The sequence below is a fragment of the Theropithecus gelada genome, chromosome 5 (assembly GCF_003255815.1).
Source record: "Theropithecus gelada isolate Dixy chromosome 5, Tgel_1.0, whole genome shotgun sequence".
NCBI classification, from domain to species: domain Eukaryota; kingdom Metazoa; phylum Chordata; class Mammalia; order Primates; family Cercopithecidae; genus Theropithecus; species Theropithecus gelada.
Window position 1 is genome coordinate 16,552,314 of NC_037672.1, and position 23,285 is coordinate 16,575,598.

General features: G+C 41.4%; 1 protein-coding gene across 1 annotated transcript in view; it reads right to left on the reverse strand.

The window, feature by feature from the left end:
• FAM184B (family with sequence similarity 184 member B) overlaps positions 1-23,285 on the reverse strand; it is a 150,966-nt gene that overhangs the window by 22,484 nt on the left and 105,197 nt on the right. The window contains exons 8-9 of the mRNA XM_025385642.1: positions 7,607-7,704; positions 145-274 (exon numbers count right to left, since the gene is read on the reverse strand). Coding sequence (XP_025241427.1) covers positions 145-274; positions 7,607-7,704 — 228 coding nt within the window. The remainder of the gene's footprint in view (positions 1-144; positions 275-7,606; positions 7,705-23,285) is intronic.

A 23,285-nucleotide genomic window follows, 5' to 3' on the forward strand; every position in this document is an offset into this window, starting at 1 on the left:
TAAAACCAAGAATCCCACTTTGCCCTGGTCCTGTAATGCCTTCCCAGCTTGGATGTGAATCCGGCCCTGCATGCATTTCCAAGTTTGTAAAAAGGAGGGAGCAGGATCTCAGGAAGGGAGAAATCCCCACCAGGGTTGTCCTACCTGGGCTTGCAATTTGGCCTTCTGGCTTTGCCAGTCCTCCTGTAGACGGGGGATTTCGGATGTTTTCTCCTTCAACAAAGAGCCCAGTGGAGGTTGTGGGTCACTTCCCTCCTTGAGAAGCTCTTCGGTCCTTTGAAGATAGGGATGCCACAATCACAAAAGATCCTCGGGCTGGGAATGACACTGCCACTCTGATAACGTGACAGCCACTGTGCCTGGGAGGAGGGAGCTCTGAGAGCAGTTAGTGGGGGTTAGAAACATCTTACTTGACTTTCAAAAAGCAACCTGCCATATAAAGTGTATTATTGCACTTAGGATACAATCAGGAACCACCCGATATCTGTTTTAGCGGGTTCTTAATAAATGGTGATCAACTGTCAAAATGACTGAAAGCTAGAGTTACTGATATGAGGTCTTTGGGGGCTCCAAAAAAGAGATCTCTATGGTCTTAATTTTGCAGCTCTTTCTGCACATATAAAAACGACCACAACACTTCACTTTAACACAGTGTTTTGCGCTTGTCAAAGCACGCTCACACATTTTACTGGCATCCCCAAGTACAAATCGGGGGACTATAAATAGGCCTCCACATATGTAACGTGAACAAGGAAATGCTAGTTTAAAGCTGCAAGAGTTTCTACATTCTAGATAAGATGCTCCCTTCCTTAATTCTGAACTTTTGAACTAGCTGAGAATTTCAAGTGCGATTGGGTTAGATTGGGATGTTAAGTATTTATCTTGTTTCACAACGTGAAAGGATGCCACATGGTGGGGCTCTCTGGAGAGACTGCCAGGTGATAAGCAGCATCTGCTTCCCCTGACAAGGACATCAGGCCAGAGCTCCAGAGGTGGGGTTTAGGGTCTTGGGCTGTGAGAAAAGGCCATGAGACGGGGTACTCTGCTTGGCAGAGGTGTGAAGGCCCAGGCTGGGGGGTTAAGGAAGAGACAGACAATGGGGACCCCTGAAAGGAAGGGTATAATGCTAGAAGCAGCATAGGAAGGTGGCCAAGAGGATGGTGCAAGGGCCAGACTACCCAGCTCCAAATTCCAGCTCTACAACCCACTCAATGCAGGAGAGAGTTTAAAGATCTCACCAAGATCTTTAAACTCTCCTGGCTTGAGCTTCCTCCTCTATAACATAAGGTTAATAATGCTACCTTTTCCACAAGGATTAGTAGAGTCAGTATCTATAAAGTACTTAAAACAGTGTCTGGCGCATAGTAAGAATTACATAAAGAACTAACTATGGGCTGCACGCGGTGGCTCACGCCTGTAATCCCAGCACTTTGGGAGGCAGAGGCGAGTGGATAGCCTGAGGTCAGGAGTTCGAGACCAGCCTGACCAACACGGTGAAACCCCATCTCTACTAAAAATACAAAACATTAGCTGGGTGTGGTGGCGGGCACCTGTAATCCCAGCTACTCAGGAGGCCGAGGCAGGAGAACTGCTTGGACTCAGGAAGCGGAGGTTGCAGTGAGCCGAGATCACAACATTCCACTCCAGCCTGGGTAACAAGAGTGAAACTCCATCTCAAACAAACAAACAAACAAAACTACACATTAAAAGAGAGAAGTGTTCTTTCTCTGCATTCTGATGCTCTTAGGTTATCCTCAAGCCTTTTGAAGGTGTGCAAAACATAGCCACCTTTAAGGAGCAATGAAACAGGGATACCTGGGTCTGAACTCTGGGTATGAAACCAAGGGTTAGGAGGCCAGAGCAAGCGGAAGAGCAGCCTCGGGCAAGAGTGACAGGTGGCACTGCCAGGTAAGCACTCCCGGTGAGTCCCAGGAGAGGGGAGGGGGCTGAACTTTCTCTCAGGATGGGGCTCAGTTATTATTATTCTTTTTAATGTTTTATTCAAGTAAAATTTACATATAGTGAGGTACACAGATCTTAAGTGTACAATTCAGTGAGTTTTGACAAATATATACAACCATGAAACCAACATCTCAATCAAAATACAGAATATTTTCATGACCCCAAAACTTTCCTTGCAGCCAAAGCTTTGATTTCCATCACCATAGATCACTTTTGCCTGAGCTGAAGCATCATACAAACAGAATCATGTGGGATGCATTCTCTTGTTTCCAGGTTATGTTGCTCCCCATCATGTCTTTGGGCCTCATCCATGTTGTTGTGTATGTCAGCAATTCATTCTTTTTGTTGCTGTGTAGTATTCCTTTACATGAATATATGGTAGTTTGTTTATCCATTTTTCTACTGATAGACATTTGGATTGTTTACACTTCTGGGCTATTATAAATAAAGCTGCTAGAAATAAACGTGTCCAAGGATTTTTGTGGATATATGTTTTTCTTTTCTTTTTTTGAGACAGAGTCTCGCTCTGTCACACAGGCTGGAGTACAGTGGCGTGATCTTGGCTTGCTGCAACCTCCGCCTCTTAGGTTCAAGTGATTGTCCTGCCTCAGCCTCCTGAGTAGCTGGGGCTACAGGTGTGTGCCACCACGCCCAGCTAATTTTTGTATTTTTAGTAGAGATGAGGTTTCACCATGTTGGCCAGGCTGGTCTTGAACTGCTGTCCTCAAGTGATCCACCTGCCTCGGCCTCCCAAAGGGCTGGGATTACTGGTGTGAGCCACTGCGCCTGGCAATGCTTTCCATTTATTTTGCTTAAATACCTAAAAGTGGAACTGCTGGTAGGTATGTGCTTAATGTTTTAAGGAACAATCATATAGTTTTCTAAAGTGATTGTAGCATTTTAGACCCTGTCAGCAATGTATGAGAGTTTCAGTTGCCCTGGATTGTTGCTAACATTTTATGTTGTTAGACTTCTTAATTTTAGCCATTCCAGTGGGTGGGAAATGGTATCTCACTGTGGTGGTAAGTTGCATTTTTCTGATGACTAATGATGTTAACCACATGTTCATGTGCTTACGAGCCACTCACATATATATATATTTTTCTTTTTTGGGACAGGGTCTTGCTCTGTTGTCCAGGCTGGAGTACAGTGGCCCATGGGTTGCTGCTGCCTCAACCTTCCAGACTCAAGCAATCCTCCCACCTCAGCCTCTTGAGTAGCTGGGACTACAGGCATGTGCCACCACGCTCAGCTAATTTTTGTATTTTTTTTTTTGGAGAGATGGGGTTTTGCCATGTTGCCCAAGCTGGTCTTGAACTCTTGGGCTCAAGCAGTCCACCTGCCTTGGCCTTCCAAAGTGCTGAGATTACAGACATGAGCCACCATGCCATACATCTTTTTTAGGAAAGTGCTTGTTCGAGTATTTTGTCCATTTAAAAAATAGTTTTGCAGCACGTGACAAAGATGCCCTCTCTCACTCCTGTTCAACATAGTATTGGAAGTTCTGGCCACGGTAATCAGGCAAGAGAAAGAAATAAAGGCCATCCAAATAGGAAGACCGGAAGTCAAACTATCCCTGTTTGCAGATGACATGACCCTATATCTAGAAGACCCATAGTCTCAGCCCAAAAGCTCCTTATGCTGATAAACAACTTCAGCAAAGTCTCAAGATACAAAATTGATGTGCAAAAATCACTAACATTCCTATACACCAACAGCATTCAAGCCGAGAGCCAAATCAGGAACACAATCCCATTCACAACTCTCACACACACACAAATATAGAAGAAATACAGCTAACCAGGGAGGTGAAAGACCTCTGCAAGGAGACTGCAAAACACTGCTCAAAGAAATCAGAGATGACACAAACAAATGGGAAAACATTCCATGCCCATGGTTAGGAAGAATCAATATTGTTAAATGAACATACTGTCTAAAGCAATTTATAGATTAAATGCTATCTCTATTGAACATTTTTCACAGAAGTAGAAACAACTATTTTAAAATTCATATGGACCCAAAAAGAGCCCAAATAGCCAAGGTAATCCTTAGCAAAATGAACAAAGTTGGAGGCATCATGCTACCTGACTTCAAACTATACTATAGGACTACAGTAACCAAAAGAACATGGTACTGGTACAAAAACAGATACATAGATCGATGGAACATAATAGAGAACCCAGAAATAAAGTCACACACCTACAACTATCTGATCTTTGACAACCCTGACAAAAACAAGCAATGAGGTAAGAATTCCCTATTCAATCAATGGTGCTGGGATAACGGCATCATTTGCAGAAGATTGAAACTGGACCGCTTCCTTATACCACATACAAAAGTTAACTTAAGGCCAGGCATGGTGGCTCATGCCTGAATTCCAACACTTTGGGAGGCTGAGGTGGAAGGATCATTCAAGACTAGCCTTGAATGATGAGACCCTGTCTCTAAGAAAATAAATTAACTCTATGGATTAAAGACTTAAATGTAAAACCCAAAACTATAAAAACCCTGGAAGACAAGCTAGGCAATACCATTCTGGACATAGGAACAGGCAAATATTTCATGACGAAGGCACTAAAAGAGATGGCAACAAAAGCAACAATTAACAAATGGGATCCAATTAAACCAAGAGCTTCTACACAGCAAAGGAAACTATCAACAGAGAGAGCAGACAACTTACAGAATGGGGGAAAAGATTTGCAAACTATGCATCTGACAAAGGTTTAATATCCAGCATCTATAACGAACTTGAACAAATTTACAAGAAAAAAACAAACAACCCCATAAAAAAGTGGGCAAAGGACATGAACAGACACTTTTCAGGAGACATACATGTGGCCACAAATCATATGAAAAAAACTCAACATCACTGATCATTAGAGGAATGCAAATCAAAACCATAATGATATAGCATTTCACACCAGTCAGAATGGCTGCTATTAAAAGGTCAAAAAATAACAGATGCTGATGAGGTTATAGAGAAAAAGGAATGCTTATACACTGTTGGTGTGAGTGTAAATTAGTTCAGCCATTGCGGAAGACAATGTGGCAATTCCTAAAAGACTTAGAGGCAGAAATACCATTTGACCCAGCAATCTCATTACTGGGTATCTACCCAAAGGAACATAAATCTATTATAAAGATACATGCACACATATGTTCACTACAGTACGATTCACAATAGCAAGGACATGGAATCAACCTAAACGCCCATCAATGGTAGACTGGATTTTTAAAAATGTGGTACATATATATCATGGAATACTATGTAGTCATAAGAAAGAATGAGATCATGTCCTTTGCAGGAACGTAGTTGGAGCTGGAGGTCATTATCCTTAGCAAACTAAAACAGGAACAGAAAACCAAATATCACATGTCCTCGCTTTTATAGGTGGGAGTTAAATGATGGGAACACATGGATACATAGAGGGGAACAACAGACACTGGGGCCTACCAGAGGGTAGAGGGTGGGAGGAGAGAGAGAATTAGGAAAAGTAACTAATGTGTATTAGGCTTAATACCGGGGTGACAAAATAATCTGTAACACAAACCCCCATGACACAAGTTTACCTATATAACAAACCTACACATGAACTCCTGAACTCAAAAGTCCAATTAAAAACCAAATAGGTTTGTCTTTTTATTACTGATTTATAAGAGTTATTTATATATTCTTAATACAGATGGGATAATTTATCCCAGTCTGTGGCTTTTCTATTCATTTTAAGTTTTTTTTTTAAATAAGCAGAACTTTCAATTTTGATGAAAACCAATTTATTAATTTTCCTTTGATAATTAGTGTTTTCACATCCTATCTAAGAAATTACTGCCTACACCAAAGTTTCAAAGATACTTTCCTGTTTTAGTTTTTATATTTTAGATGTATGAAACATCTCAAATTAACTTTTGTGCATAGGACATAGTAGGGGTTGAGGTTCATTTTCTTCTCATGTGTATCCAGTTCCAACACCATTTGTTGAAAAACTTTTCCTATGTCCATTGAATTGCGTTGGCACCATGAACAAAAATTAATCTAGCAACTATGTGTGTGTGAATCTATTTCTTAACATTCCATTGTGTTTCATTAGCTTATTTGTGTACTGGCATATTGATACCACAATGTCTTTATCACTAAAGCTTTATAACATGCCTTGAAATCAGGTAGCCTGAGTCCTCCAACTTTCTTCTTCAAGATTTTTAATATTAGTTTTGCCTCCGTGACTTGCTCTGGCCCATGGAAGCTGGGTGGAAATGAGAGTGCATTTCTGAGTTTAGGCTTGATGAGCCACTGCATGTTTCCATAAGTCTTTTGAACATCTTCCCTTTACCATGACAACAATATTCCCTAGATGGGGACTAATCCTTCAGCCTGGGCCACAGAATGAGATGGCATGTGGAGCAGATTTTAACTGTAGTTTGTGGCAGAGCAATAACACCTGACCCTCACCCAGGAGCCAAGCTCATATAAGTCCCACTGATATGGTTAGGTTTTGTGTCCCCACCGAAATCTCATCTCGAGTTGTAATCCCCATAATCCCCACGTGTTGAGGATGGGACTTGGTGGGAGGTGATTGGGTCATGGGGGCAGTTTGCCCCATGCTGTTCTCATGATAGTGAGTGAGTTTTCACGAAATCTGATGGTTTTATAAGTGTTTGTCATTTCCTCCTACACATACTTTTCTCTCACCTGCCACCATGTAAGACGTGCCTGCTTCCCCTTCTGGCATGACTGTAAGTTTCCTGAGGCCTCCCCAGTCAAGCAGAACTGTCAGTCAATTAAGCCTCTTTCCTTTATAAACTACCCAGTCTTGGGGGCTTCTTTATAGCAGTGTGGAAACGACCTAATACACCTGCAGAGCCTGACATAGCCAATCATAAGGGTAGCTAATCTATGAGCTAAAAATCTTTGATATTTGGGGGTGTTATAGCAGCAATAGCTGACTGACATAGGTGATATAGGTGGAGATCTCCTCAGGATCACAAAGCTTGCTTATATCCCCTAATTAAAGAACACTTGGAGGCCGGGCGCGGTGGCTCAAGCCTGTAATCCCAGCACTTTGGGAGGCCGAGACGGGCGGATCACGAGGTCAGGAGATCGAGACCATCCTGGCTAACACGGTGAAACCCCGTCTCTATTAAGAAATACAAAAAACTAGCCGGGCGAAGTGGCGGGCGCCTGTAGTCCCAGCTACTCGGGAGGCTGAGGCCGGAGAATGGCGTGAACCCGGGAGGCGGAGCTTGCAGTGAGCTGAGATCCGGCCATTGCAGTCCAGCCTGGGTGACAGAGCGAGACTCCGTCTCAAAAAAAAAAAAAAAAAAAAAAAAAAAGAACACTTGGAAACATAGGGGCAGAGGTTTTGGGCCAGTGCAGGTCTGAATCTTGGACAGGTTTGCTAACTTCTTTGAGCTCTAGGTTCTTAAGCTAAAAAATGGCTTCTCTGGGTTGTTGTAACAATTAAGTAAGATAGTTTATGTAAAGCCCATAGCTGTGCTGAAGACCTACAAGATATGCTTGTTGCCTCCCCCAGCATGCTGCAACGAGCAGTGATAAATACTTGAGGATAGAATGAATGAATGGATGAATCCTTCCACATCTGAGTCCTCATTCATTGGAGCACTCAGAAGTCTGCATGTCTTTCTGTACCTTTCTTCTTCATCACTGCTGGTTCCTTCTTCAGCTGCTAACTTATCTTGATACTCCTCTCCTCTCGGCGAAGTTTCATCCAGCTTCAAGCATGGATCCTAAGGCAAAAATAAAACATAAAAAGAGGCAAGATGAGCTTAAGTACAGCTTAATGATTCAATCTGTGGCTTATTCAAATCAGAGAGCAGAGGAGAGGGAGCCCTCAGCAACCCACAATCAGTGCCCTGCTTGCAGGGGATGCCAAGGCTTGTGATGATGACGTGACTAGAACAGTGCCTGGCTTACTGTGATCAATGCCAGCCCTGATCCCTGTATCCTGTTTTTCAGTCTATGAAGCATTTCACAGTGCTGACAAAACTAAAGCATAAAGAGGGGAAGTAACCTGGCTAGGGTGCCACCATCAGTGAGGAGTGGAAATGAAATATGCAACTGGACAATAGGACCTGGGGACTGAACTCTTGACCACTTCATGATATGGTTCCAAGCATAACCCTCAGAGAGGGCTTTGTTTCCTTGGTAAGCCTGCTGCACAGGGCTGTTGCGAGGACCTGAGAACGATGCTGGCTCATGACTAGTGGTAAGTGTGAGCAACTAGTGTTACTATTACATCCGTTGTACAGTTTGTAGTCTGCTATGTCCCATTATGTAGAATCAGAAAACATGGAACTTGCTGAATGACCAGAAATGTGGTATGGGAGGAGAATATGGAAACTATTAGTTAACAGTGAGGCTTCTGAATATTTTATGAATTGAATTTGCTCATGTTATCATTCTTTCCTTCCCACAGAGATACACGGGTGTAAAAGAACTTGTTATTTTGATTTTTCTATTTGTCATAACCACACGGTCCATGAAAGCAGCATAAGACAGGGTAGGAATAGATTTGTCTCATGAAATAGTGATCATTGTAACGTGTGCTTTTCACTAACTAGTTGTATGGCCTTGAGCCAGCTTCTTCCCTTTTTTGGACCTGAGTTTCATCAGCTGTGAAACAAGGGGGCTGGCTTATATCTGTTGTCAAACTGTGTTCCAGGGATCCTGGGAGGTGTCTCGTGGTAGGAAGGGGCAGAGCTGAGGCTGGAGGGTAGAGCCTTGGGCTCCCATTCACCCTTGATCTGGAACTGCTTTGGTTGCCTTTCCACATACTGTATTGTCTATAAAAGGCCATCAATGTCAAGACCAATGAAGACCTCCACATTGCCAAATCCAATGGTCAATTCTTGGGTCTGTGCTAACTGGGCCTCCCAGCAGAATTGGAAATATTGATGATTCCTTCCTTTATGCAGCCTTCTTTCCTGGGCTTTCTCCTCCCCCCGCCCCCAGTTGCTGTTTCTCAGTCTTCTCTGCTGAAGTCTCCTCCTCTCCTGCTTCTCAAACTGCCACATGTCCAGAACCAAACTCTTGGTTTTACTCCTCCAAACAACAAGCATGCACTTGGCTCAGGGCTTTGCACTGGCTGTTCCCTCTTCCCTCTGATATTTGCATTCCTTGCTCCCTCACTTCACTCACTGCAACCAGGAGATTGTCTCTGACTTAAAGCTTAGGCTCTGCTACCAGACGACCTGTGTTTAAATGCCAGATCTTTTACTTATTAATGATGTGACCTTGGAAAATTACTCAGGTTTTCCCAAGGATTAAATGAGTCGATACAATGTAAAGTCCTTAGAACAGTATTAGGTACCTAAGGAACACTCAACACTCAAGTTTATTCCCTGGAATTATTATTTTTATTTTTATTTTTATTTTTATTTTTTGAGACAGAATCTTACTCTGTCACCCGGGCTGGAGTGCAGTGGTACAATTTCAGCTCACAGCAACCTCTGCCTCCCGAGTTCAAGCAATTCTCCTGTCTCAGCCTCCCAAGTAGTTGGGACTGCAAGCATGTGCCACCATGCCTGGCTCATTTTTTAATTTTTTTTTTAATTTTTAATAAAGACGCATTTCACATGTTGCTCAGGCCAGTCTCGAACTCCTGAGCTCAAGTGATCTGCCCACCTCAGCCTCCCAAAGTGCTAGGATTACAGGTGTGAGCCACCATGTCTGGACTGTTCCCTGGGATTCTTGTTCCCTGGATACCTTCTCTAAAATTCCAGCCCCTCTCACTGTTTTCCCCACCTTGCTCTGTTTTTCTCAAAGTACATATCACGGCCTGACGTTGACTTGTCCACTTTTTAATTATCTGTTTCCCTCACTGGAAGGTAAGCTCCATGAGGGCAGGGACTTTGCTCACCTGTTTCCCTGATGCCTAGAACAGTATGTGGCACATGTGAGTCATTACTAAACGAATAAGCACAAATATGTCACGGGCCACTCCAGGATAGCGGGAAGACTACTGTCTCCCATACTTACCCTATACTCACTTTTGTTGTTGTTTTTTTATTTGTTGTTTTTTTGTTTTGTTTTGTTTTATGATACAAGATTTCACTCTATCACCCAGGGTAGAGTACAGTTGTGAAATTGTGGCTCACTGGAGCGTCAACTTCCCAGGCTCAAGAGATCCTCCCACCTCAGCCTCCCGAGTAGCTGGGACTACAGGTATATGCCACCATGCCCGGGTACTTCTTACATTCTCTGTAGGCACAGTGTCTTGCTGTTGTTGCCTAGGCTGGTCTCAAACTCCTGGGCTCAAATGATCCTCCTGCCTCAGCCTCCCAAAGTTCTCATATTACAGGTGTAAGTCACAGTACCCACCCTTCCCCTACTTTACATCCCATGGAGAGAAGGGCCTGGGATTGCTGCATTGTCATGAAAATCCCCTGGGCATGTGGCTGGATGGTGGCATGTGGAGATGGCTGTCGCCCAAACTTTGAGCGTTTTCCTGCCCTGCTTTAGGAGCCTTTATGATTCATAAGTTCAAGTTCTGTTTAAATCATTTGCATTGCCTCTAAATGTAGCAGAATACCATGTGATGCCCACTTCCAGAGAATCAGCAAGGAGATGGCACTTGGGTACCCACTGCCCACTGTGCTGGGAGGATCTGTCCTGGGGCACTCCAAAGTGATGGCCTGAGAGAGAGTAAACATCCGCTCTGCCTCCTGCAGCTTTTCTCCCTAAGCCCTTATCTTCCCTCTGGGGTGCATATGTTCTGAGTTAACTCTGCTAAGCCAGAAATACACTTCCCAGGACTTCCTTCCCTGCATACTCTGGACCATGTGACTTTGCATAAAATGTGGAAGATGGAAGTGAAGCAGCAGTCATTTCCCTGTTAAGCTTGGATGCTTGAATGCAGGGCACCTGGTGCTGTTGTAGCTTACACACGTCATTGCTGATCTGCTCGCTCACCTTATCAGCCCGGGCAGGTTTTGGGCTCTCAGCTCCTTCAGCTCCTGCTGGTTTCTCCTTGAGTCCTCTCTATCCTGGGCCTGTGTGTGCAGCTCCTGGGGCAGCAGCCAGGCCTGAAGCTCCTCCCACACCCGCCAGATCCTCCTCAGGGTTCTCCCTATCCCCGGCCACGTGCATGTCTAGCTCCATGATGAAGGATGCCTGATTCTCCTATAGGTCACTGCATTAGCAAATGTGGAGCCTTGTTGGCTTCAGATACTGACACGGTTCAAGCCCAGCCTTGTGGGCTGCAGTTCGTTCTTGATCTTCCTCACTTCACTTCTGTCCTTCTTTCCTTCCAGCGGCCCACTCCGCTGACTTTAGTCCCACCACCAGGTAAAGAAGCAACAGTGGAATGTAAAGTGTTTAGCTGGCTCCTTCAATTATGCTAGGTCGGTTCCTAAATTTAATCTCATATCCTATATCATTCTTAGTAGCTTGTTTCTGTGATCAAATCCTAATTGATACATCCTTTAATCTCCAGATCCTACTTATTCTTTGAGGGCCTATTCAACTGTTACTTCCTCATAAAGGCTTCACAATATCTTTTGTTGCAATTACACCTTCTCCTCTTGAAGTTCCCATAACAATTTTTTGCTACCACAATTTTCTTTTTGTTGTTGTTGTTGTTTTTTGTTTTGTTTTTGAGATGGAGTCTTGCTCTGTCACTCAGGCTGGAGTGCAGTGGTGTGATCTAGGCTCACTGCAACTTCCACCTCCTGGGTTCAAGTGAGTCTCCTGCCTCAGCTTCCCAAGTAGCTGGGACTACAGGCAAGCGCCACCATGCCTGGCTAATTTTTGTATTTTTAGTAGAAACAGGGTTTCGCCATGTTGGTCAGGCTGGTCTCAAACTCCTGACCTCAGGTGATCCATCTGCCTCGGCCTCCCAAAGTGCTGGGATTATAGGCATGAGCCACCGCGCCCAGCCTTGCTACCACAATTTTCTTACAAATACTTATTGATCACTTACTATGTGCCAGGCATTGTTCTAGGAACACATGAATAAACAAAACAACAAAAGTTTTTCTGCCTTGTATTGTTGTAGGAGCAATTTCTTTCTCCCTTCCTAAACATAAGTGAATGTAAACATAATCCCAGATATACTTTTTAAAAATGTTATAAACCCTACAGCCAGGGACTGAGAACCTGCAGCACAGCTTTTTTTTCATAGCCTGAGTCCTCCCTCTTCATGTAACTAGAAACTAAAGTCAAGCTGTTTGACATGAACTGGTCACAGGGTCCAGTGAGGTTGGTTCATTGTCGCGTATTTTCAAACATGTTGTGACTAAACAGATTATAACCTACATGTGAACCAGAGGCTAAAAGGTCCTCCTGTGCCTCCTAGTTTCAGGTATTTTGGGCATAAAAAATATCTCAGAGATCTCTAATTCCCACAAAGCCCAGCAGTGAATATCATAGTCTAGAAGCAAAACAGCTTTGTGAGTTACCTGCCATAAGTTCAGGTTCAGTATAAACCTGGGGGAATTGCATGGCGAATGTGGAAGGAAAACAGATAATCAGATGAGCATACGTACTATTACAATACAAATATATAAATGATGTATGATTCAGTAGGTCCATGTCTCAAAAGGAAAATTCAAGGTTACAAAGAAATTGTGTTCAATAGAAAGCACAAAATATATTGGCAAAACAATTCTAATGAGACCAGTAGTCAGAACAAACATGAACTGGCTAAGTTCTACATGGAGAGCTCTTCTGATAAAAGGAATTGTTCACTAAAACGCTCAATAATGAAGCTATAGCCCTCTAACAACAGAGCCTGAAAACATAAGGCAAAATGTGTATAACTGTAGTGAGAAGTGGGACAACTTATAATGGGAGATTTTAATATGCATCTCTCAGAAACTGATGCATTAAGCAGACAAAATGAGCTAGGATGAGGAAGATTGGAACAAGATCAGTAAGCTAAACCTAATAGCTAAGAAATAAACCAATAGCTACTAACATTTATGTGAGGTCACATAGTGAATATATTCCAGAGCCAGGATTCAAATATGCATGTTTTACTACCACACCAAGAATATGTGCTTTTTTCCTTATCTATAGGAACTATTTAAAATTGACCCTGACTTGGTCTACAAAGCAAACCTCAACACAGTTCAAAGTGCTGACATTTTACAGACTGTGTTATCTGATGGCACTGCAAGAACATTAGAAAGCAATAAGAAGGTAGGTTTAAAAGAATCAGATAAACTTCAAAACTCTGGGACACAGATAAGACATTACACTTAGAGGGAAATTTATAGCTTTAAATGTATTCATTAGAAAACATTCAAGAAGTTAGAAAATGAACAAAAGAATAAATCCAAAGCAAGTAGAAGAAAAGATACATAAGAGACAAAACAAATGAAATAGAAAAAACACATCTGACCAACACATCTAAAAGCTAGGTTTTTGAAAGGATGCATCGGCCGGGTGCAGTGGCTCACGTCTGTAATCCCAGCACTTTGGGAGGCCAAGGCGGGCAGATCACGAGGTCAGCAATCGAGACCATCCTGGCTAACACGGTGAAACCCCATCTCTACTAAAAATACAAAAAATTAGCCAGGCGTGGTGGCGGGCGCCTGTAGTCCCAGCTACTTGGGAGTCTGAGGCAGGAGAATGGTGTGAACCCGGGAGGTGGAGCTTGCAGTGAGACAAGATCGCGCCACTGCACTCCAGCCTGGGCGACAGACAGACTACGTTTCCAAAAAATAAAAGAAAGAAAGAAAGAAAAGATGCATCAAACTTCTGGCAAGCCTGATCAAGGAAAGGGGGAGAAAAAACTTAAAGCAACATGAATAATGGACAAGGATCTCATGACAGTTATTAGAGATTAAAAAGAATTCCAAATGTACTGTGAGACAACACAGGGCCTATGGAAGGGAATCTGCTGGATGTAATTTTTGGGCCATTTTATTGGCCACAGCTATATTTAAAGGAGTCCTGGGCAGGAGTCCAGAAAGAGGAGAGGACTGAAAATACTAAAATGGCTGATGCACCCAGATAACAACACTGGCCCCCAGCTACACTGCATTTGTCTATTTCTCTGCATTTTCTCATGGATGCATATGACTCTATGAAGTAGCCAGGAAAGGCACTGCCATCTTTGATTTACAGATGTGGAACTAAAATTGGAGAAGTCCAGCCATTTGCCTCAGGTCTCATGGCCACTGGAGGGTGGCACAAAAAGTAGAGCCCTATATTTTCTGATTCTCATCCACGTAATTCCATGTCACCGCACTGACACTCAGCTGGGCTGTTTTGACATGATTGTCACCTACCAGCATCAAGGCCTAAATGGATATGAGTTCAAACCATGTTGTGCAAATACCAAGTATCTAAAAAACTGCGACTCAAAAATCAACCTGAGAGGAGTAACGTCAGCAACATGGCAGAAGGAAGTCCTGATCCCTTTTTTCCCCAATGAGCATATCACTTCAGCAATTCATGTACATATTCCCTTTGTAAAAAATCAGAAACTAATCAAAAGGCCCCTGCACCCCAGGAGAATGCAGAAACAGACTCACCAAAGCTGGTAGGGAGATTCAGAACACACTCTTGTCAAAGATGCTGCCCCTGGCGAAGTACCATATGATCACGAAGAGACTCCCTACACCAGCTTCAACCAGAGGAGGAAAGGAATTAATTGGCATGTCTAGCACCCCAACTTTTCCAAGGGGGAGGTCCCTAGAGGACTAGCTTTTGTCTTGCTGCTGTTGGAGCTCTATAAGGTCCATTACAGTCTAGCCACTTGGAAGAGAATGGAGATAGAAACTTGGCCTGGTAGATACCATAGCTCCTCCTAGGCTCAGTGCAGAGTGAGCAAACGAAAACTGCAGCTTCCTGCTTCTTACTGGGAGGAAATGAGTTTGTAGAGACCCCCATTACCTGACCAGGCTCATTGATGGGGGATTCTTTTGTACAAGATCAACCTGGGAAGACTGGGAGAGGTGACTGCTTTGTCTAATGCATGGACACCAGCACAGAGAGTCAAGGAAAATAAAAATCAGGCAAAGATGTTCCCAACAAAGGAACAAGATAAATCTCCATAAATTGACCCTAATGAAACAGTTCTATGATTCACCTGACAGAGAATAAAAATAACTCTGATAGAGTTGCTTACCAAGATAGAACAATGAATGAACAAAGTGAGAATTTCAACAAGGAGAGGAAATATTTTTAAAGTACCAAAGGAAATCATGGACCTGAAAACACAGTAACACAATAACTGAAATGAAAATTCACTGGCCGGGCATGGTGGCTCATGCCTGTAATCCCAGCACTTTGGGAGGCTGAGGCAGGCAGATCATGAGGTCAGGAGATTGAGACCATCCTGGCTAACACAGTGAAACCCCGTCTCTACTAAAAATACAAAAAATTAGCCAGGTGTGGTGGTGGGCACCTGTAGTCCCAGCTACTTGGGAGGCTGAGGCAGGAGAATGGCATGAACCCAGGAGGCAGAGCTTGCAGTGAGCCGAGATTGCCCCACTGCACTCCAGCCTGGGTGACAGAGTGAGACTCCGTCTCAAAAAAAAAAAAAAAAAAAAAAAAAAAAGAAAATTCACTAGAGGAATTTAACAGAAAACTATATCAAGCAGAAGAAAGGATTAGTAAACTCAAAGACAGGTCACTGGAAATAATTCAGTCAAAGATGCAAAAAGAAAAAAGAAGAGAGAAAGGACAACAAGGCTTACTTAAATATAATGACTAAGAAGTTCCCAAATCTGGAAAACGAAATAAGCATACAGATCCAAGAAGCCCTAAATACATCAGATAAGATGAACTCAAAGAACCATACTGAGATAGATAATCAAATTGTCACAGGTCAAAGACATAAAATTTTGAAAGCAGAAAGAGAAAAACTATTTGTTACATATAAGAGAATCCCCTCATAAGACAATGAACATTTTTCAGCAGAAACCTTGCAGGCCAGAAGGGAATGGGATGATATATTCAAAGTGCCAAAAAAATGCCAACTAAGAGTACTATACCTGGGAAACCCTCCTTCAAAAATAAAAGAAAATTTGCTTCCTCTTGACTGATTTGGATGCCCTTTATTTCTTTTTCTTATCTGATTGCTCTGGTGAAGACTTGTAGTACTATGTTGAAGAGGAGTGATGATAGTGGGCATTCTTGTCTTGTTCTAGCTCTCAGAGGGAATACTTTCAACTTTTTCCTATTCTACTGAATTTTTTCCATTCAGTAGAATGTGGGTTTGTCATAGATGGCTTTTATTGCATTGAGGTATGTCCTTTGTATGCCAATTTTGCTGAGAGTTTTAATCATAAAGGGATGCTGGATTTTGTCAAATGTTTTTTCTGCATCTATTGAGATGATCATGTGATTTTTTGTTTTAATTCTGTTTATGTGGTGTATCACATTTATTGACTTGCATATGTTAAACCATCCCTTCATCCCTGGTATGAAACCCACTTGATCATGGTGAATCATCTTTTTGATATGTTGTTAGATTTGGTTAGCTAGTATTTTGTTACAGATTTTAGCATCTATGTTCATCAGGAATATCGGTCTGCAGTTTTCTTTTTTTGTTATGTCATTTCCTGGTTTGGGTATTAGGGTGATACTGGCTTCATAGAATGATTTAGGAAGCACTCCCTCTTCCTCTGTCTTGTAGAATAGTGTCAATAGGATTGGCACCAATAAGGTACAGTCAGCAGAGTCAACAGACAACCCACAGAGTGGAAGAAAATCTTCACAATCTATACATCTGACAAAGAACTAATATCCAGGATCTACAATGAACTCGAACAAATTAGCAAGAAAAAAAACAAACAATCCCACCAAAAAGTGGGTTAAGGACATGAATAGACAATTTTCAAAGGAAAATATACAAGTGGCCAACAAACATATGAAAAAATGCTCAACATCACTAATGATCAGGGAAATGCGAATCAAAACCATAATGTGATACCACCTTATTCCTGCAAGAATGGCCATAATCAAAAAAATTTTAAAAAATAGATGTTGGTATAGATGCAATGAACAGAGAACACTTCTACCCTGCTGGTTGGAATGTAAACTAGTATAACCACTGTGGAGAACAGTGTGGAGATTCCTTAAAGAACTAAAAGTAGAACTACCATTTGATCCAGCAATCCCACTACTGGGTATCTACCCCGAGGAAAAGAAGTCATTATAGGAAAAAGGTACTTGCACAGGCATGTTTGTAGCAGCACAGTTTGCAAAAATGTGGAACCAACCCAAATGCTCATCAATCAACGAGCGGATAAAGAAACTGTGGTATATATATACAATGAAATACTACTCAGTCATAGAAAGGATGAATTAATGGCATTCGCAGTGACCTGGATGAGATTGGAGACTATTATTCTAAATGAAATAACTCAGGAATGGAAAACCAAACATCATATGTTCTCACTCATAAGTGGGAGCTAAGCTATGATGATGCAAAGGCATAAGAATGACACAGTGGACTTTGGGGAGTCAGGGGGAAAGGGTGGGAAACTGGGGAGGGATAAAAGACTACAAATGGAGTGCAGTGTATACTGCTCAGGTGATCAGTGTACCAAAATCTCATAAATCACCACTAAAGAACTTACTCATGTAATCAAACACTACCTGTTCACCAAAAACCTATGGAAATAAAAAAAAAAATTTAACAACAACAACAAACAAAAATAAATGAAAGATTTTCCCAGACAAACAAAAGTGGAGGGAATTCTTCATCACTAGACCTGCCTTACAAGAAATGCTAAAGGGATTTCTTCAAGTTGACATTAAAGGATGCTAAACAGCAACAGGGTAGCCTAAAAGTATGAAACTCATTAGAAAAGGTAAATATATAGGCAAATATAGAACTATATTACTGTAATGGTAGTGTGCCAATCACTTTTAATTCTAGTATAAAAGTTAAAAGACAAAAGTATTAATAATTACAAGCATACCTCAAAGATACTGCAGGTTCAGTTCCAGAATACCACAATAAAGCAAATATTGCAATAAAGCAAGACACACAATTTTGTTTCCCACACACATAAAAGTTATGTTTACATTTTACTATAGTTTATTAAGCGTGCAATAACCTTATGTCTAAAAATACATACCTAAATTTAAAAGTACTAATTTGCTAAAAAATGCTAACAATCATCTGAGCCTTCAGTGAGTTGTAATCTTTTTGCTGTGAAGGGTCTTTCTTCAATGTTGATGGCTGCTGACTGATCAAAATGATCATTGCTGAAGGCTGGGGCAGCTGTGGCAATTTCTTAAAATAAGATAACAATGAAGTTTTCCACATAGCTTGACTCTGTCTTTCACAAAAGATTTCTCTGTAGCATACAATACTGTTTGACACTATGTTGCTCACAGTAGAACTTCTTTTAAAATTCGAGGCAATCCTCTCAAACTGTCACTGATCTTTGTTTTTTTTTTTGTTTTTTTTTTTTTTGAGATAGAGTCTCGCTCTGTTGCCCAGGCTGGAGTGCAGTGGCACTATCTCAGCTCACTGCAAGCTCTGCCTCCCAGGTTCATACCATTCTCCTACCTCAGCCTCTCAAGTAGCTGGGATTACAGGCGCTCACCACCACGCCCAGCTAATTTTTTTGTATTTTAAGTAGAGATGGGATTTCACTATATTAGCCAGGATGGTCTCGATCTCCTGATCTTGTGATCTGCCTGCCTCGGCCTCCCAAAGTGCTGGGATTACAGGCGTGAGCCACCGCGCCCGGCTGTCACTGATCTATTAACTAAGTTCATGTAATATTCTAAATCCTTTCTTGTTATTTTAACAATGCTCACAGAAGTCTCATCAGGAGTAAATTTCATCTCAAGAGACCACTTTCTTTGATCATTTGTAAGAAGCAACTCCTCATCCATTGAAGTTCTATAATGAGATTGCAGCAATTCGGTCACATCGTCAGGTTTTACATTTCATTCTAGTTCTCTTTCTTTCTCTACATAATTACTTCCTCATCTGAAATCTCAAACTCCTCCAAGTCATCCATGAAGGTTGGAATAAATTTCTTTCAAACTCCTATTGTTGTTTTTATCCTCCCACAAATTATGAATCATGAATATTATCAATGGTTTCTAGAATGGTGACTTCTTTCCAGAAGGCTTTCAATGGGCTTTGCCCAGATCCATCAGGGGAACCACTATCTATGGCAGCTATAACCTTATGAAATGAAATGTATTTCTTTTTTTCACCCTCTCTTTTTGTGCTAAAACATCTACTTCCTAAATAATAAGACTTCAAAGGAGAAATTAATCCTTGATCTATGAGCTACAGAATGAGTATTGTGTCAGCAGGCATGAAAACAACATTACTCTCCTTGTACCTCTTCATCAGTGCTCTCGGGTGACCAGGTGGTCAGTGAGCAATAATATTTTAAAAGGAATCTTTTTTTTCTGAGCAGTAAGTCTTAACACTGGGCTTGAAATATTCAATAAATAATACCATAAACAGATGTGCTATCATACAGGCTTTATTGCTTTACTTATAAAGCACAAGTAGAGTAGATTTCACACAATTCTTAAGGCCTCCAGAATTTCTGAAATGATAGATGGTCATTGGCTTTAACTGAAAGTCACTAGCTTTATTATCTCCTAACAAGAGAGTCAGCCTGTCCTTTGAAGCTTTCAAGCCAGGCATTGACTTTACCTCTCTAGCTATGAAAGTCCTAGATGGCATCTTCTAATATAAGGCTGTTTTGTCTACATTGAAAATCTGTTGTTTAAGGTAGCCATTTTCATCAATGATTTTTTTTTTTTTTGAGACAGAGTCTCACTCTGTCACCCAGGTGGGAGTGCAGTGGCACAATCTCGGCTCACTGTGAGCTCCACCTCCCGGGTTCATGCCATTCTCTTGCCCCAGCCTCCCGAGTAGCTGGGACTACAGGTGCCCGCCACCACGCCCGGCTAATTTTTTGTATTTTTAGTAGAGACGGGGTTTCACCGTGTTAGCCAGGATGGTCTTGATCTCCTGACCACGTGATCCGCCCGCCTCAGCCTCCCAAAGTACTAGGATTACAGGCGTGAGCCACCGCGCCTGGCCCATCAATGATCTTAGCTAGATCTTCTGGATAACTTGCTGTAGCTTCTCCATCAGCGCTTGCTGCTTGTTATGTTATGGAGATGGCTTGTTCCTTAAACTTCATGAAACAACCTCTGCTAGCTTCCAACTTTTCTTCTGCAGCTTCCTCGCCTCTCTCTGCCTTTACAGAATTAAAGAGAATGACGGCCTTGCTCTGGATTAGGCTTTGGCTTATGGGAATGTTATGCCTGGTTTGATCTTCTATCCAGACAACTAAAACTTTCTCCATATCAGCAGTAGGGTTGTCTTACTTTCTTATTACTCATGTGTCACTGGAGTAGCACTATTTATTTCTTTCAATAACTTTTCCTTTGCACTCACAACTTGGCTAAGTGTTCAGCACAAGAGGCCTAGCTTAGGTCTGTCTCAAAGTTTTTGACATGCCTTCCTCTCTACGCTTAATCATTTCTAGTTTTTGATTCAACATGAGATGTGCAACTCTTCCTTTCACATAAACACTTAGAAGCCATTCTAGTATTGTTAATTGGCCTAACTGCAATATTGTTGTGTTTCAGGGAATAGGGAGGTCCAAGGATAGAGGGAAAGAGACAGGGAAACAGCTGGTTCTGGAACACAACCAGGACACACACAACATTTATTAAGTTCACCATTTTCTATGGGCATGGTTTGTGGTGCCCCAAAACAATTACAATAGCAACATGAAAGATCACTAATCATAGATCACCTTATCAGATACAATAAGAATAATAAGTTTTGAAATATTGTGAGAATTACCAAAATGTGACACAGAGACACGAAGTATATTTTTAAATTAAGGTACACATATTATAGTTTTATAAATAATGCTATTATACACTTCATAGACTGTAGTATAGTATAAACATAACTTTTACATGTATTGGGAAACCAATAAATTTGTGTGACTTGCTTTATTCAATATTTACTTTTTTGTGGTGGTCTAGAACTGAATTTGCAACATTTCCAAGGTATGCCTTCATAATGGAGCTGAAAAATTCCTATTGTCTAATGATGACATAGCCATTGTAAAGATGTAGTGTTACACGTTATCTTTTCTATGTTTAGCTACATTAGGATACATAAATATTTACCCTTGTGTTACAACTGTCCACATATTTAGTACAGTAATATGCTGTATAGGCTTGCAGCCTAAGAGCAAAAAGCTACAGCATATAACCTAGGTGTGTAGTGGGCTACACCATCTATAATGTTTCCACAATGACAAAATCGCCTAACAACCCATTTATCAGAATGTGTCATTGTCATTAAGTGACATACAACTGTATTTCACAATTGAACTTGACCATGGAGATCAATAAATAGTTGGCTGAATGAATGCTTTTTTTTTTTTTTTTTTCTTTTTTAAGATAAGGTCTGTGGTTCTGTTGCCCAGTCTGGAGTACGGTGGCATGATCTCAGCTCACTGCAACCTCTGCCTCCTGGGCTCAAGCTATCTTCCCACCTCAGTCTCCCAAGTAGCCAGGACTACAGGTACACACCACCACACCCTTCTAATTTTTTGTATTTTTTGTAGAGATGGGGTTTTGCCATGTTGCCCAGGCTGGTCTCAAACTCCTGAGCTCAAGTGATCTGCCCACATTGACCTCCCAAAGTGTTAGGATTACAAGTGTAAGCCACTGCACCCGACCTGAATGAGCTCTTTCAAGTCCAGCAATACTTGTTTCAGTTGCTATTATGAACACCTTTACATGTATAAACTAGAAAACCTAGAGGAGATGGATAAATTCCTGGAAATATACAACTCTTCTAGATTAAACCAGGAAGAAATAGAAACTCTGAACAGGCCAATAACAAGCAGTGAGACTGAAATGGTAAAAAAATTGCCAAAAAAAGTCAAGGACCAGATGGATTTCACAGCTGAATTCTATCAGACATTCAAAGAAGAATCAGTACTAATCCTATTGACACTATTCCACAAGATAGAGAAAGAGGAAACCCTCCCTAAATCATTCTATGAAGCCAGTATCACCCTAATACCAAAATCAGGAAGGGACATAACAAAAAAGGGAAACTACAAACCAATATCCCTGATGAACATAGATGCAAAAATCCTTAACAAAATACTAGCCAATGAAATCCAACAGCATATCAAAAAAATAATCCACCATGATCAAGTGGGTTTCATACCAGGGATGCAGGGATGATTTAACATATGCAAGTCAATAAATGTGATACACCACATAAACAGAATTAAAACAAAAAATCACACGATCATCTCAATAGATTCAGAAAAAGCATCTGACAAAATCCAGCATCCCTTTATGGTTAAAACCCTCAGCAAAATCAGCATAGAAGGAATATATCTCAATGTAATCAAAGCCATCTATAGCAAACTCACAGTCCACATTCTACCGAATGGGGAAAAGTGGAAAGCATTCCCCCTAAGAACTGGAACAAAACAAGGTTGCCCACTCTCACCACTTCTATTCAACATAGTAGAAGTCCTAGCCAGAGCAATCAGACAGGAGAAAGAAATAAAGGGTATCCAAATCAGTAAAGAGGAAGTCAAATTATCACTGTTTGCTGATGATGTGATCATATACCTGGAAAACCCTAAAGACTCCTCCAAAAAGCTCCTAGAACTGATACATGAATTCAGCAAAGTTTCAGGATACAAAATTAATGTATACACATCAGTAGCTCTGCTATACACCAACACTGACCAAGCTGAGAATCAAATCAAGAACTCAACCCCTTTTACAATAGCTGCAAAACAAACAAACAGACAAACAAACAAAAAACCTTAGGAATATATCTAACCAAGGAGGTGAAAGACCACTACAAGGAAAACTAAAAAACACTGCTGAAAAAAATCACAGATGACACAAACAAATGGAAACACATCCCATGCTCAGGAATGGGTAGAATCAATATTGTGAAAATGGTCATACTGCCAAAAGCAATCTGCAAGTTCAATGCACTTCCCATCAAAATACTGCCGTCATTCTTCCCAGAACTTGGAAAAAACAATCCTAAAATTCATGTGGGAGAAAAAAAGAACCCACACAGCCAAAGCAAGGCTAAGCAAAAAGAACAATCTGGAGGCATCACATTACCTGACTTCTAACTATACTATAAGGCCACAGTCACCAAAACGGTATGGTACTGTTATAAAAACAGACCCATAGAACAATAGAACACAGTAGAAAACCCAGAAATGAAGCCAAATACAGTCAACTGATCTTTGACAAAGCAAAAAAAAAAAAAAAAAAAGGGTCGGGGGGAAAGGGCACCCTATTCAACAAATGGTGCTGGGATAATTGGCAAGCCACATGTGGAAGATTG